The sequence below is a fragment of the Boleophthalmus pectinirostris genome, unplaced genomic scaffold, assembly GCF_026225935.1.
Source record: "Boleophthalmus pectinirostris isolate CB_2022bp ecotype Guang Dong unplaced genomic scaffold, ASM2622593v1 HiC_scaffold_7, whole genome shotgun sequence".
In the NCBI taxonomy this organism is placed as follows: Eukaryota; Metazoa; Chordata; class Actinopteri; order Gobiiformes; family Gobiidae; genus Boleophthalmus; species Boleophthalmus pectinirostris.
Window position 1 is genome coordinate 17179079 of NW_026571473.1, and position 17258 is coordinate 17196336.

The 17258-nt window shown below is 42.4% G+C and overlaps 1 protein-coding gene across 2 annotated transcripts; it reads right to left on the bottom strand.

The window, feature by feature from the left end:
- Nucleotides 1-12884: 12884 nt before the first annotated feature.
- Nucleotides 12885-17164, bottom strand: dmap1 (DNA methyltransferase 1 associated protein 1). 2 transcript variants are annotated; one of them, XM_020924692.2, is made up of 10 exons: nt 16726-17164; nt 15787-15878; nt 15520-15715; nt 15279-15437; nt 15037-15204; nt 14727-14912; nt 14499-14570; nt 14118-14190; nt 13688-14031; nt 12885-13578 (listed from the first exon to the last, which is right to left on the bottom strand). In XM_020924692.2, exons 1-10 carry the CDS (start codon nt 16819-16821, stop codon nt 13519-13521), a joined length of 1446 nt encoding a protein of 481 aa, XP_020780351.1. In that variant the 5' UTR covers nt 16822-17164; the 3' UTR covers nt 12885-13518. The 2 variants fall into 2 exon arrangements, with proteins under 2 accessions (XP_020780351.1, XP_020780350.1); XM_020924691.2 differs by having other exon boundaries at nt 14709-14912.
- Between the last annotated feature and the right edge of the window lie 94 nt (nt 17165-17258).

The window sequence follows — 17258 nt, forward strand, 5'->3', positions numbered from 1 at the left end:
AACATGATGAAAAATAATGGTATTATTTGTCACAAATAATCTACTTTAAACTCCGGCACATTACACACCATGTAATATCTAAATAATTTATATCAGATTTCATGAATAGTGTCAGAAAGCACAGCTAAGAGCACCACATATCAGCCCAAATCACTCTTAATTTGTTTTTATCGGTATTGGTATTGCTTAAAGAGTTTTTGAAATAATGTAATTGAAATAATTCCTTATTCCCCGGAGCCAATCCAGAGGCTTTACTCTGCTAATGTAATGTGACACGCAATTTCCGTCTCTCAGACGATTGCTTCCCCTCAGGTCCCTGTCTTTAATGAACAGCCATTTGGCTGTGAGCCTGTGCGTTGGGAAGTGTGTGGAAGTGTGTGTGTAATCAGAGCAAACGGAGTCCTGATGGAGCAAATGTGTGAACTGGGAATATAACCGCAGAGGAACAGACATGAGTGAGAACTTCTGTGAGGGGTCTAAATGAATGCTCTCTATACAAAAGAATGGTCCTGTTTAAGTCAAATAATGTATATTACAAGATTGTACGACCAGTACTCTACTGCTAGAAGTCGTTTATGCTTATTTAGCACTTTTCCTGCTGTTTTTCTCACTGTTTCTCACTCTGTCTCTGGATGGAGCTATGGAGGTCGAGACAGCAGATGCAGACTTTAAATGGGCACATAAAGAGTCCAGACTGACCGTTACAGTCTCTTCATGGGATCAGCACATGTCTCCTCCAGACGAAGGTCATTACTAAAGTAAGAGCTCCTCTGTCAGAGATTGTTTTGGACTGAGACAACTGTCCATCTCTCAGGTCAGGATTAGAAACCACTGACATTTCTTTCAAACCTTCAGCAGTGTTTAAAGCACAGAGTCACTTCTTTACGTTGATCAGTGAGTGACCTGTTAAAGTGGCTGCGTTGGCATGCTGATGATTATTTCTGGCCTGCTGGTCTGATTTGGCCCTTATGTCTGTGACTGTGGTGGGAGCATAGAGAGTGATGTGTATGTGTCCTGCAGGCCAGTGAAGTGTTAATGATGTCCCCGCTGCCTCAGCCAGGTTATGGCACAGGGGCCGTTAGGCGCCCAGGGTAAACTGCATGGCTCCCAGAATAAATTGCCACCCGAAGCCACGCAGGCTGGTCAGCTAGCCAATTACAGGCCTGCCTGCTCAGCTGAGGATGATGGGATGCGATGTTAATTGTATGTCTTCATTTTCTGGCAGGAGGTGAGTCAGTTGGCTGTCTTCATGACTGCCACACACTCACCCACACAGCAAAACATTGTGATTTATGAAGAGTTAGACTTATCTTTGGGTTAATCTGACTTATTTTTTGCGAGTTGTTTACTGATTTTGTTGCAGAAGTAATCTGGAGTAGTCTAGAATAGATAAATTAAATAGTTTCCACTTATTTATTTACAGTACCAGGGGCTATAGTGGAGTCTCTTAACTTCAGTTTGATTGTGTTGTTTCAGTATAACTGCTCCATTTTTCACTTATTTCCACAGTGAGAGTCCAATACAGCTATTGCTGCAAGAGTTTCCAAAAACAATTAGTGAAAATTATTGGCTGTAAGACAAAGAATATTTTGCTTCTTCATATTGCCGACAAGGATATGTTTACTAACCAAAACAAGAAATGTATATATTTACATCTTAGATTGCCGCAGGGACAAAGTTTTCATAGACAGATTTAGCAGGTGGTCACTTGTATTCTTGGTACAGATGAAGTTCTGTTCTCCGCAGTCAGCTGGTAGTGCACAGCAGTACGCTCTCCTCAGTATATCAACAGAGACTGACTGGTAGCTGTGCAATGGAGAGAGAGGTTAGCCACTATATTAACATAGGGAGAGACAGCAGTGCCAGAGCACAGCAGTCTGCCAGGCAGCAAGTGGTGGAAGTGAGACGGAGAGAGGCCATCGAGCAGACAGCTACAAGATGGAGTGCAGAGGAACGTGTGAGAGATGAGCTGTCGAACATGTGACAATGCCCCTCCACTAAAACTGGGAGAGTCTGACAGCTCCAAAAGCAGCAGTGAGCACACATGTGAGCAGGAATACAGAGAGGTGCATTATGGTCTCAATCATTGATCACTTCCTCCCAGAGGGGCAGAGTCTGCCCCCTACACACTCATGTTCATTCACATTCACAGCACACCCGCTTCGGGTGTACTGCCTGCATGCATTCAAACCCCACCTTGCTCTTGTTCAGTTCACTCAAATATGCAGATTGAAGACATTCCCATTTGAAAAGACTGAAACAATGGGCTGTTAGTCAGTTTCCTATCACTTTACGACTTCCCCAGTGGGTTCCTAAATCAGTCTGCAGAGGCTTTAGGTCCACATGAGCAAGTTAAGGTCAATAACCATTAGTCGTTTGGTTTACAAACAGCTGTAAAACAGCACTGAGCAATATAATACATGTGTGTGATATTAACATGGTATTTTCGGAAGAATAAACAAGAACGACTGCATCATTTTGAAGTATTTTCTGAATGTTTTATACAGTTAACCATTATAACAGATCTAAATAATATGAATACAAAATGTTCTGTGACTTATTATCTTTTTGTTTGGTCTAATGAGTAGAGTTTAAACAAAGTGAAAGTGAAGATTAGAGGAAGTGGATCGTTTGAATATCCACTTCTCATTGCCATCACTGTTTTAATCTTCAACCAAATGCAAAATCACCAAACCTGACACAGTGCCCTCCTTGCCCCTGCCCCTGCCCCCTCCCGGTGCCATGAGGCTGACACTAATGTGACACTCTGGAAAATAATTACCAACAAACGCACTGCTGACTGCAAACAGCTCGCTTCCTTCAGTGGACTGTCACTAGTCATTAGTTTGAACCTTACGAGAGGACAGGACCATGAAGGGAGGGGGAGCCAGAATGTATGGGACCATACCAAGGATGGAAAAGGAGGGGTATTATTATTCCAATCTAACAGGTGAAATTAAATATAAAGAGTGATTCTGAGTTGTGAACTGGTAGTTTCCTGTAGCCCCTGTCACTGGCACCCTCTTGTGGTTCTCTTCATATTACCATTGCCCACTTTTGTCCACCAATCAAAAGCAGAGCAAACAGTTTTAGTGTACTGGATTATGTGATTTCCAGCTGCAGCAGCTCTGTACATGCAAGCTGCAAAAGAGTATGACCGCAGATACTAAATACAGAGCGTGAGAGAGGACACTTCGTCTGCAAAGTGTTCAAGGTGGCAGCAATTCCAACACAATTATTCCAATGCTACAGGGTACATCAAAACACCAACCCCCTCCTTATGACTGCTTGAGTTGCCTTGGGGGCCAGCTGTGCCAGTATGAGATTACAATTTTTAGTGTCTACAATGGCCAATATTAAAATGTCTGAATACATCTGCCTGGCCATTTTGATTGGGAAGTTAACCCCTGACTCCTGAGCTAAAAATTCCCCATTCCCTGCTCCACTCTGAATGGTTGGAGTGTAATTCTTCTATGATTCAGGCTAATGAGCCAGTAATAGGTCCTGTGCGTGTGGATAGGAGGATATAATGTGCTGGCGAGAGGTGGAGGAAGGCAAAAGCAAAGACAACTTGGATCTCTGAGACTTCCCATTGTTCAATAATCATGTGAGTAAGAAAGTGTTAGCCTTTTGAAAATGTAGCAATAGATTTTCATTGATAGTCACTAATGGGTGGATTTGATTACAGCAAAAGGTCCTGTGTTTTATTCCAAGTTTTTGCAGTGAGAAGAAGAGAGTGAAGGGAGAAAAGTGGGTCTCAGTGTGTGTCATCCAACCAATGACTTTATCCAGCCTTATCCTGAACCATGAAACCATAGTGCATGACACCCCTCTATGCTCTGCACAGATATGGCTATTCACTGTTAGCTCAGAGATTTGACAAGGCAGACTGCGCTCACTCAACGGCCTGGGTCAAATGGATGACTGTCACCATCTTTTTTTATCTGTCTCTGTCGCCTCCTCCTCAATTCAGACTGCAGCCCCTCTTTTACAACATGCATTTCCATCCCCATCTCACAACTTTGCTTGTTCAAATTGACAAATTCAACCAGCGACAAAAGAATAAATGAAAAAGGGCAGAGAGGGCTCTGGAGGGGATAATCTTTTTAGAAAGAAGATGTGGTTCACTGGGAGGTGAACAGGTGAGCACATTTATCTTTACAAAAGAAAAAAACAGATTGGCAAAAACAAGTAAAATATAAATGTTATACAATTACTGTCAATATAGTTACTTCTTAGTTATTTAGTCTATAATTACACTCATCAGATTAAAGCAGTATTGTAAATTATTTTTTACTAAAGTTGCTCTTTAAGAATACATTTATTCTAATTGATTTTTAATGACTGAAATCCTCCTCTAAAGCTTGTAGTATGAGTCTGTTGTCTGTCACCTCTCTCTCCTCTGGCCCCTTGAGGCTCTGGAGCCCTCAGCTGCCTGTGTCTCAGTCCTAATCACAGCTCAGTGCACACATAGACACACAGTCTATTGGTGTTCACTCAGGTAAAGGTCTGTGTGCTGCTCTGTGAGTGGCCTCTGCTCAAACAGATCAATAGACACTGGCACGTCCCGCCACCAACCAAGAGAAAACAATTAAAAACCATCGATCCTGTGCCAGGTTTGAGCATGAATATGCATGTGTCCTTGACCTTCCCCAGTGGAGGGACAGAGAGAGAGACTGGGGCCAGCTGAGACAGGCTGACAGGTGCAGGACCCTCTCACTTCTGTTTAATAGACATTAGGGGGTTGTTGGTTCTACTCTGTGTGGTTCTAATTGTATCGTGAACAGGCCAGAGGCATATAAGGCGTATCCTCACATTAATCCCTGTAAACCTGTTGCTCTTTACAAGTCTGTTTGGGGGCACAGACTGCTCTTTTTCCGGCTGTGTTTAAAGCAGAGTGACCGTCCTGCACAAATGTCGCCTCTGGCCCTGCCTCGTTTATAATTACAGATGTGTGACATGCACATGGAGACGTCTGCATGTTAGCACATCATTGTGCCTGTCCTCACACATCCTGTGGTCCAAACAACAGGGCCTACAGGGGACAGCCGTGCCCTGTCCCCCGTCACTGGGGATTAGCATTAGCATGCTAACTGGGCCTCTGGGGGAGCGCTAAGGGTCACACTGACAACTGTCAACAGCCTGCTTTAATTAGCTGACCCTGCTCATCAAACCCAATGAGATGGCTCACAAAAGCTTATTTAGGAAAACTTAGCCCTACAAAACTGAATGAGTATACCAGTGTTATTTAAATATTTATTTATAAATAGGTGCCATGAAGTGGTGGTATCAATCATTCATCAATCCTCATCTCCCATCCAGCTCGCTTTAGGCATGCTTTCATATCAAACTGAGGAGTCAAAAGTGCTGACTTGTCACAGTGTGTGGTTGTGCTCTGACAGTATCAGCATGCTGTTGTCACTGCTCTAGGTGAGCTGGGCTTTGAGAGTATTGTCAGTCAGACACTGCATTATCCAGCTGTTCTCTGGTTGTCTCCCTGTTTCTGTGGTGAGGTAATGGGAGTGTCAAACTAGTCGACAGTTGGAGTCTCACTATTGAGCTGAGAGGCCACATCCATATACACTGCCAGCTAACTGAGTGCCAGCGCTGCTGAGGCGGGCCTGTCTGGGCCCACAATGACTGTCAGAGAAAAGCTGGGGGCTGCAGGCGTGACTGTCACACACTGGTCACAAAGCATTTACCTGCTGACAGAATCACAATTAGTCCAGGGAATGTTGTTACTGGGAGGAAGGAAGAGGAGGACGATGGGAGCCCAGCTCTGGGAGAGAATGAGAGGACTGTTATTGGAAAAGGTAGAGAGGCAGCTGTGTGTATTAGAAGAGGGCAAATAGGAAGACAGGAACTGTGAACTGCAAGACATATATGCTTACAATTAGTGGCAACACATTCAGTGGGGCAATTTAGAAAGAAAAGGCTCAGCTAGAGCAATACTTATTTCAGAACCATGGACAGCTCTACTCAGCGTGTCCTCCATTTTTCCAAGACATAATTACAATATAACGTAGCCATGTCAAATCTGGGTCTGTAAATGACTTCAGTGTTTCTCTGTAAGACTCCTGGTGTGTCCGCTTTGACTGATAGCACAGTGGCAAGGTCTTCTGTTTGGACCCTAAGGGAGAGACGGAGCATGACCGAAACTGTAGTTCCAAACCAAACACAAGTGGAGATTGGCCCATGGACAAAGATCAATAGTGAATTAACCAGTGTGCTGGCTCTGTGTAGAGCTGCTCAGCTCTGATCCACTGATCCATAATAAAAGGCCATGAGAGGAGACCTGAGACGTGGAAGGTTTCCACGGTTATAACAGCTGCAGTGGACTTCTGATGCAGGGCCAGTGAAGCTATGTAATGGTAGCTAAACATTCATCTAAAGAGAGCCCATCTGTCACTGCAATAATCACTAGAGCTAAAAAAAAAAAAAAAAGCCATCTTTTATAAGTTGTAGTATGGGTGTGAAAATAATTCAATTTTCAAATCTATCGTCCAGCCTTTGAATAAAGTGAGCTTTTTGTTGCTTGATGCGGACCAGAATAGATATGCAGTGTTGTAAAAGATTTTAATCTAGTTCCATGAAAATCATCTCAAACTCTCTTGTGGCAGTAGTACTAGTCTGAAATCACTGATATTTGCTGATATCAGAGTAAGGAAGAAGGAAGAAACTGTAGTAATTCAGTGACAGGTCAAGTGTGTGAAGAGTCCAGTCTGTTTCATTTGGCTTGATTCTGAGCTGACAACCTCTAATAGGCAGGTGGTCTATTATTTATGCAGTTTTCTGAAGGCAGATCTAATCTCTCCAAAATAACTTAAAGTAGCCCTCATCTTCATCTCTTCCTGCCCCTACCCTAGTGTGTAGGGGTGATTAATGAGGGGCAAGTGGTGATGGATTGTCCTGATCCCAGAGTGGACACCATGTTGAAAAGAGGGGCATCTGTATAAAAGAAGCAAATATTAAGTACAAATGTATATATAGGGAAGTAGAGCCTACACACAAACACCTACTGAACTTTTGTCTGCAGATTGCTTGACCAGAAACAGTTAACCTTTCCCAGTCCATTACATTAGGAGCTGTCATCCACTGTCTGGTCTGTACATCTGCGTCCCCATGTGACCTCTTGCACCTGCTGCACATGGTAAACACAACGTATCAGAAATTAACTGCTGCCTTGACTTTTCTTGAACTTTGTGAGCAACTATTATGATAGTCTTAAAAGATATTCTTAAAATCAGTTTTCTTCGCCACACTTGGGAACACATGTAACAATGCACTCAGTCATTCCAGGCTATTTCCCTGCCTATTGAAGTGCGTTATTGTGATCCTCAATCCATTTTGTCATCCTCACCGTTTGACTGACTTCTTAAGGTGATTTACATTGGTGGTATAGGGCTTTCTCGGCCTCAGCAAATCGCATTTGGAAATACCCATTTTGCAATACAAACACATGCAAACCCATGTATGCAGGCACACACACATCGGAGCACTCTGATAAGGTTGTCTTATCGGAGAAGAAAGGAGGCGTGAGGATAAGGGGGTACCTCTGTGATAATGGCTTTCACCAAATCCCCCCTCTGTCACAGATTAAAATGGCCGCTTGGAGAGCATTAGCAATCTTTCTTTTCATCTGTCTTCCCCTTTCCCCCTTTTTGCGTTGTCTGTGAGTGCCATTGGATTTTCTCGGGCCAATCTATTGTCACAGGCCGGCAACACATACAAGGAGAAGTCAACCTCAATCTGATAGGCCATTGTCTTATTCTCTCCATCGCTGATTCCTGCTTGTGGTATTGATCGTAGAGCTGCATGTCCTCCCTCACATCTCATCAGTCTGAATGTGTGTCTGTGTCTGGCAACCTCTTTTTGGAAGAATTTTAGCAGGGTGCAAGATGTGTAATCCAACATTGTATAGAGAATATATGTCCCTCTCTTTTTTTTTTTCTTTTAGGAAAATGTTTGATTACAGCTATTGAACATAGCAGGGTTTTCAGTACAGCAGGTGAAGATCAGTTGTGTTATGTTACAATGTAAGTTTGCAAATCTGAAATTGCTGAGATTTTGGTGATGAAGATGGATAAAATTTGGAAAGCGTAAATCGGCCATGGGATAGAGTCTGGCTTTAATTGAGCAAGGTTTGATTTCAGGTGGCAAGAGATGATGATTCACTTTAAATTGAGAAAAAAAAAAAAAAGATTTGTATTAAGAAAATAAAATTACAATGACAGAAGGGCCATTTCTTAACTGAAAAGTTGCACTTGCGAACTTGTAATGATAAAAGTTCTCTCAGTTTCACAGGGCAGTGTAGGTGGCGGAGGAGCATGCTGCTCTGTGTAGAATAGACGCCAGTGCAGTGTTGGTCTAATCCTGTCTCTCCTGACATCAGGAGATCACACAAGTGGAGAGAAAGAAGAAGCCACTGGAAACTAACTGTCACAGCTCAGGCTCTGTCCCGCTGCAGACGCCCCCACCCCAGCCCTATACCTCCTCCGCCATGCCTCACAGGCCCGTCTGTCACCCCTCTATAATTATGAGGAGTGAGAGTAATGTGTTGCAGTATGAATAGGATTGTCGGCCTGATTGTGATGTATAGGCTTTCATTACCATGTCCAGGCCTGTGCCCTTCGCCTTGTAGGAAATCCTATTTAGGCCCTAATTTGGGAGCCTCCCCGACCGTCCCGTCTGATAGCAATCACACACAGTAATTGTGTGCTGGGGCAACTGACAAGAGTGCAGGCAGAGACACACAGAAAGAGGGCTAGCATGGGGAGGTCCTGACAATGATGTATCTGCTTAGTTTGGTCAATTATTCAAGTCATACTATGCTGAAATGTATATTTTTGCCACTTATTTTCAGGTGGTTTGTTACAATAATGAGAATTTACAGAAGAGATATAGAAGAACATGAAGATGTTGATTCTATAATGAACAATTTGAGCCCCCCTCGGTTCATCTCTTGCACATATCTACTTCAACAATACTACATTGTTAATTGAGAGATCATGCTAACTCAATAATTATGATTTATGAGACAATCTCCAATGAATATGGAGCATTCTCACCAGATTGGAAGATGATGTTTAACCAAGCCCTCAAGCAATCAATATTTGTACATTTTCCATGTCTGTATTGTTAACTTCTCTAATATTTCATTAAGAGAGGGCTGATTTTATGCACAAACATGAATGTAGATCTGACTGCACTTGTTGGCCTGTAGATAATGAATGTATAATTGACTCATTTAAATAGTGTTTGCCTGCAGGAGGGCCTTTGCATTAAATGTTGGATTGCCCTCATATTAACTGTCATTAATCCATTCTGCTCTTAATAACAACTTTATGAGGGTTTCTTTAAACTTCTCATCTACCTCACTATTCTCTTTGCATAATTAAGTAGAATATTCAAAAATATGGAAATGTAGTAGTACCCAGGCATTGACTGATGGGGCCTTGTGACAGATTTCTAATTACAGCCTTTTGAATTTGAAGCTCTGCGTTGCATCATGGTCCATTAGCTCAGGTCAGCGCAGGTCAATACTGTTATCTCTTCAGTCTAGTGTGCTACAAGAGTCACTTTTTGGGGCAACACTAATCAAACTTACTTGTTCCTATGCAATGTATATCTAGTATCTAGTCACAAGACACATACCATTGCAGGGTCTCTAAAGAAAGATGTACAGTACAGCCCCAACTTTTGACAGCCATTACAAAGTGTCACAGCGCAGAGTGGGTGAGAGACACAAACTTGTCTGTGTTTATGGCTTAACTGATCCTCTTATTCCTTCCACTCCTCCAGTGTCTCTGCTCTACCCTAATCTCTCCGGGGGTCTTACTGGCCCGGGATGACAAATGGGAAGTAGAAGCCAGCCAAGCATGGACTCAGTGGAGAGGCTCAGTGCTGGGGTCCCTGTAAGCCCCCCTCAGCCGACTTGGATCATCTCTGACATAGCGGCATGAGCCCAGAGCATGAAGGCCACACACAATCCACATACTAACCAGGTACAAATGCATAATCAACCAATACTGTTTATCCTATACAAGCAAACAAAGAATTGCATTGTTTAAAAAAAAACAGGAATGATATTAAGCGCCCAAAGCTCCACAGCCATGTCACATACTCAGCCTCCTCTATTTTAGCATGTAGTCCAGCTCAATAAGACCATGTACTAAATGGCTGCAATGTAATGAGTGTGTGTGTGGCTGTATAGCTTTGACACTGACAGCGCATGAGAATGTAAAGCGTCCTCTTCCTCCTTTTGCCTCTCTGGCTTCCTCCATGCTCCTGTGCGCCCCACTGCCTCAGCCATGGGATCAGCTGCAGGCGCTAATGAAACGTCAGTCAGGTAATTGAGGCTGTGGTGGTGGCGGCCCAGCCAGGCAAGCAGTCAGCCTGAGTGGGTGATGACACCAGGATGTGAACTACAGGAATCCAGCAACCCCCTATGGAGCCTCACAAGACCTGCTCTTCAGCCAGCCGCCTGGAAAACAATGCGTTTATACTGACACTGCCCCATTCCAGCCTGTTTTGTGGGGGGCAGAAATCTGACTGATGAGTACTGCAAGGTGTATACCAGTTAGTTGAGTTGTCACCTGAGTTGCATATTGTTAACCAGGTGTGTTGTGCCAGCAGGCAACAGTCAACACTTCAGACAAGGTTAAAAACCTTTGTTATTGCAGTCCAGAGTGATGTTACCTTGCTGCTCTACACTGACCTGCTCAGCACCCTTGCACATTATGGGAAATGTTTAATTCACCTGCTGTGACAGCGGTGACACTGGATGGATTTATTTTTTTTTTCTTTTAGAAACCCATTGCACAGAAAGAGAAGAAAGAAAGGCATGTGTCTAATGTAAGGGAACAGTCACTTTTTCAGAAGAATTTCTGTCTCTCAGAGAGAAATCCAAAAGATCTGTTTTTGTGATGGGAGAAAACATAGGGCTGTGGTCCTGTGCTGATGTGGTTATTTGGCAGGATACAGCCCGTTCAACAAAAAAACAACAGTAAGAAAGTAGGTCAATAGTCACCACTTCAAATTCCTCTCAAGAATTACTAAACATTTCATGTTTAGTAACAGGAGCAGTGTAGAGGAGCCTAAGTGTCAGTCGAACTCTCTGCGCCACTCTTGGCGCCTCCTGAGGCCTTGATGTGGAGAGTGGACACTGGGTTAATGCTTAGCTGTAAGCACTGCTTAGAACCAGTGATTGGGTTTGCGTTACAGCAGACGTCCCCCACCAGCAAAAAAAATCCACTGGAAATGACTTCCACGGTCCAGCCCTGTGGGCACTGATTCTCCAACTCCCCAACATTTTCAGATGCTCTCCTTTTTGTCGCTCCACGCATCCCAGAGGGCACAGGTGAATTTGATGTGGAACAATGATTAAAAGTTTGTACCCCCAAGGTGACCTAAATACATGAGAAGGTGAAAGTCAAAGAGATACTAGAGCCGGTGAGGTGAGGTGTGCTTCAGCTCGTGCATGTAGCTCTCACAGTTTTGAGAAGACATTATCCAGAACCTGTCCTTATTGCACCTTCTCCATCCTTTAGTGAATTGCATGATGGGTACACAGTGATGTGCTGCAGAAAGAAGGCATCACAAATCTAATCAGTGTCAGATCAGCACATTACCTCTCAGCATAATGTATTTGAACAGCGCTCTATCACATCTCCTAGGGATAACCTGCCTCTTCCTGCCTCATGCGCCACAGTCCACACCTTTTCTCTTAACTGGGTGTTCAATCACAGCACAGTCTGCTGCTGCAGCCAGGCACGTTGTCGACAGTGACATATGCCAGCGATTAGGCCGGATACAGTTCAATTATGATAAATAGTCAGCACACCTCTTAGACCATGATTAAAGTCGCAGGCTGGCCTTGATAAAGAGATCCCATCTCACTGCCATCACCACCACATTATAAGATACTACGCCTCATGCTTTTCACATCAGCACTGCACGAAGCACACTATAGCCAGTCGGAGCTTATGGCAGGGACAGCTAGATGACTTTCTGTAGATCTTTATCATTTACACATGGCTAGTGGAGCATCCCTGCACTCCTGTTTTCAATTGGGACTACTACTTATTAATAGGTCCACATTTCTGGGACTTTTTTTTAAATACTGTATCTACAACAAAATAGTTCTAGATGCAGATAACTTGAGAGAGAAAGCCAGGTTTTGATGAATGGATGAGCAGTGATGAAAGAAGATATCTGAGAACATGAAGGGAGCGAACAGAGCATTAATCCAACATGAGGCTCATACAGAGCAGAGAAGGGAGGAGGAAGCAAAAGAAAGATAGCCTTTCGGCTGTGTTCTGTCAAGGGAGAAATTACACATTTACAGAGGTTTTTTCAAGCAACGACGGCTTCCATAGATCAAACCAGTGGATTTATGAGCCAATTTCCAACATGAAATATAGACACCAGGAATTCATTTTAGCCATGTTTACTTGGCTTTTCTCACTTTCTCTCCCCTTTTCTTAATCAATTGCTCTTACAGTGCAGCTTGGTTTGCTATTAAGCAACAATGGATAGGATTGCAAATATATATATATATATATATTTCATTGTTTTACATAATTAATTTGAGGTATGATTGAGCTTTTATTTGGAAAGAAATACTGTTATATGAGCTAAACAACATAACTGACATGTAATTATAGCAATATTACAGAGGCTTATTTCACTGGCTGGGCTGACCTATGGATGATCATTGCTTAATTATCATATTAATGAAGTCATTAAATGTGACTTCATTTATGACAGCTAAGGTAAGAATGGCATGATCCTATAATAAACTTAAGTCAATGTCTATTCATGACTAATTATATCTGAGTTCAGATGTAGTGCTGAAGTCCAAAAATAACTATTATTACACAACACACATGGAAAAAGCATCTCAGTTTAATGAATCATTTAGAAATGCATCTTCAAGGTCACATGAGGCCAGGACCAAAGGTCCAACATAAAACGCAGGCAGGTGAAACCTCTTTCAGAAGGAAGGCCAGATGGATGGACAAATAACACATTTCCAGTAAATGCTATGCCATGATTAGAACGGAGAAAACTCATAGACAAAAAAATACGCATTGGTGCTTCATGCTCCAACTGCAGGAGTTTTCTACTTTCATCCAAATTCATTCATTTCAATTACCTTGGGTTTCCCACCTTCCCAACATGTCCTGATTAGCCCAGCTTGGCAATTTACAGTTGATCTTGCCTCATCTAAGGTGGAGCGAGGGTGGAGGCAAGAAGGGGAAAGGTAATGGAATGAAATGTCACTCAGTTGTTGCCTCTATGAAAGTGATGGTGGCAAAGCCAGATAGAGCAGGGTTGGAGAGGTCTCATTAGCAAGAGAAAACTAGTGTCTCTATGTCCATCTTTGTCAGTGAAGCTTTTACCAAACTGTAACATAGTCTATTCCCCCTTGTCCCTGTTTTCACCTGTGGACTTGTAACTGACCAGTTTTCAGAGACACTCAAATGCTCCTTTAATCTTCCAATATGAGATTCCTTCTTAAGGTTTCTTCATCTTTTTCACAGAAGATGAGCTAGAGGCTGATTCTCTCCGTTTGCGCTGCAAAGTAATATGCAATGGTCAGGTTTTCAGTTTACAACAATAAATTACAATATGCAGTAGTATTGTAGTTTTTGCAGTTGAAATTGGTAGTGCCTTTCTAACTTACTGAGTTGGGAGTGAGTGGTGCTCCTACCACATCAATGATCTGCTCCTTGGCTTCCACCTTGATGTCATCCGCACTAGGCCAGGGCTGGGCTTCGGCACTTGGTGTGGACGCAGTAGTGCTGTTTGTGGAGTTGACCTCTCCACTCTGTGTCGTTGCTACTGATACAACTGCTGTAACAGCTCCTCCACTACCTGCCTTCAGCAGCGCCTCATATCGATGGCGTAACATCTGCTGTTCATACTCACAGTTGCTGTGTGCCTGCTTCAGCTCATAAAGGAGTACCAGGTCACTACGGAGCTCATTAAACATCTGAACGATCTCCTCTGTGGGTAGTGGGTTAAGGTCTATGTGGAAAACAAGCATTATTTTAGAGATTTAGAAATAATATCAACAACTGACCACAGAGCTGTTAAAACATGTTCAAACTCACCAACTCCAAGATCAACTAGCATTTGCTCAATGGCTTTGATCTTCTTCTGGCCTACCGAGCTTGGCAGTTTCATCTAAATATAAAAAAGGGATGTGACTGAGAGAGTCCAAAATATTGTATGGTAACTGTTTTGGCTCCAATTTAAGAAATGCACTCGAGTTGGCCCTATCAAAATGTCTTTATACCTTAAATCTGAGAGTGTGACACCCTCTTAGCAGTGCATAAAATATATGAAAGTAGTCAGAGATATTAATAAATGTGCATACTACACATTGATCTTAATTTAATTGCACATTTGTATACACCATAATAAGAATAACAAATACTAGGATATAGGCAAACAATCAAAGTATTTCTCTCTTAAAAACTGAAAACACGTACCCTTTGACTGCGCAGCGTGACTCCAGCTGATTTAAAGTCAGGAAATTTAATACCCGCAGTCTCAGGTACAGCCTATGAAGACAAATAAAAGTGATGAGAAAAACTGAATGAAGCAGTAATTAACTGTGACAAGATAAGTCTGGTGTATTCACAATAAAGTAATCTCGACTATCACAAAAATATTAAAAAAGACAAGAGCTGGATTCGTACTTTCATGGATGTGCTTACTGGTTTTTCTGTTTCTCTTTTTTGAGGAAGCTTCTTTTTGGAAACTCTCTTTTCAGCACGCCTCAGTTCTGTGGTCGTGTCAGCAGCTTTAATAAGTTTCTGTAAATCCTGAGCTTTCTTTTCGCGCTCTTTTTTTCTTGTCTCAATCTTTCTGAGCTCTTGAATAAGGTATTCTTCTTCTGCCACCTACAGGAAAAAAAGAGAATGTGCAAGCAATACATTACAATTCTTGGTATTTAATAATTCAATCAATACAAAGGCCATACAGCTAAATAACAGGATGCAAATAAAAAAGTATATGGACACAAACTTGTTCAGGTGTTCGGTTGAAGAGTTTCTCAAGTTGTTCTTTGCGACGTCTCTCATGCCCAGCATCAAAGATGTAGATCTTCGGCTCTGTCCCTGAAGCCGCTCTGACCTTTGTGAGCTTCCCGCATATGCTGTAATAGCGCTCCTTTAGGTCTTCCACTGAACGTTTCTGTTGTGACAAAATTGCTGACTTTTAGCATCAAAATGTGTGTTGTATAAACATATGAAACATAAGGACTTTACCCTGTATTGCTGGTGATCATAACGATCATGAACCACTATGAAGCGAAGGTCAAAGCGTTTGCACAGGTCAAATAGGTGATCAGTTTCTGCTTTGGTCCAGCCATCATCATGTAAATGCAACTGATATTCCTGCTCTGAGTACACCGGCACTTGCACAGTCTAAAAGGCAAAAAGCATAAATTAAAAAATGTAGTCTCTTTAACAGTGCAAGTTTAAACCAAAAGATACAACTGATTTGAACCTTGTTGAATCGAGCAAATGGATAGTCCTTTCCCTCCTCTGCAACACGTCTCCAGTGGTGGAATATGGCACCATCTCTACGGGCTGGATTAGAAAAAGGCATCCACTTCCAGGGACGCACTTTTTTGCAACCTAATTTGGCTTTGACTGTTCTGTAGCCCTGAGTAGTGTCACTGGGTAGGAGAGGTGGCGCATCTCTGAAAAGAAAACACAGTGTATTATTGAAAATTTAACAAACAAGCTGTTAATATGACTGTGGAATACATACTTCTTATCTGAATACAGAAGAGCATAAACCTCCCGATGCATCCCCTCTGGCCTCTTAAATGTCAACGTTTCTGAAGACTTTTTGCTTTTCTTCTATAAAGGCAAGAGAAAAGAAATGTTAGGTCATAGCAAAATTGATAGGTAACATTTGCAACATTAATACAATTAATTTGTTCATTTAATTGGTATGATATTGTGATGCTCCCTTTTTCTGGCCACCTTACTCACACACAGGGCAGTTTTTGACACTTTTTGTTTTTTGAGCTCAGTTTTTAACACCATGCCATGGGATTTTAACAAACAAAGAAGTGCAGCATGGCAGTTCAAAAGACACCAGTAAAGGGACAGTTGGATTGCGTGAAATGTTTGTTTTTTCCCATATCCATGGAGACTGTGCAAGAGGCTAGCTAAGGAGCTAGCCCATGGACAGTTGAGATCCTACAGGCTTTTTACACCATATAAGGCAGCAAATGTGGCAGAAGCCGTTCAAAGGAAATAGTTTGGGGGAATGAACCATTTCATCACAAACTGAAACACCAGAGTGGAGTAAGAGTGTGGTCTTTCCTAATGTGTTCCCCTGGCTCCCACTGGACACTGCTGTGATGCTACAGGACACAGAGGCTACCTACCTAACCAGTCCTCCTTAAAAAACTTTTTTTTTCCCTTCCTTCCTCTTGGGGCGGGTCAATCAGACCCAAAAATTTAGAGAGTAGGAAGGGGGGGAAGAGTTTCTTCGGGTCTATGTGACCCCGAGGAGAGCGTGAAGGTTAAACTGCCCTGAGACTTTTGACTGAGAAGAGCAGTGGAAATATTGCTGGAAAACTGCAACAGTTTGCTGTTGTAAAACCTGAATTTCTCTCGGGATCAATAAAGAATCTGTCTCATAAACATTCGTTTATAGCAAACATTTAATACTATACAATAGTATAACTATCTTTACCTTATCTGAGTTGATGAGGTCTTTCTTACTGATGGGACCATCGGTCTCTCCTCCGGTCAACTCCAGAATATCTCTCACATCAGCCCCAGTCGCCATTATTTGAATATATGACGGTTTTACTTGACTGTTTTTGTACGTATATTAGTGAATACAGAAAATATAGATGCAAAAGCAGCACCTCAACAGTGCAATGATTAATGCTAAGATGCTAACATTAGCATTTTAACGATACAATGAAAGAGCTGTGGAGTCTACAAACAGCACAGCGACATTTGTGGCATTAAGTCCATACGTCCACAATATTAACAGAATGTGACCGTATTACAATTATGAAATGTACCTATCTAGTCACAAACTGGGCCACAAATAAATATCGTTAACACTAGCTAGACTACTGTCTCCGTTATTGTGCCTTGTGCGTTGTTTTGTTGGAAAATGGTCTGTATTGCCCCCAAGTGGCTAGGCGGTGGCGTAAATATTCAACTCAAATTCAATTCACTTCAAACTAAAACAACAAACCACAAAGGATCAAA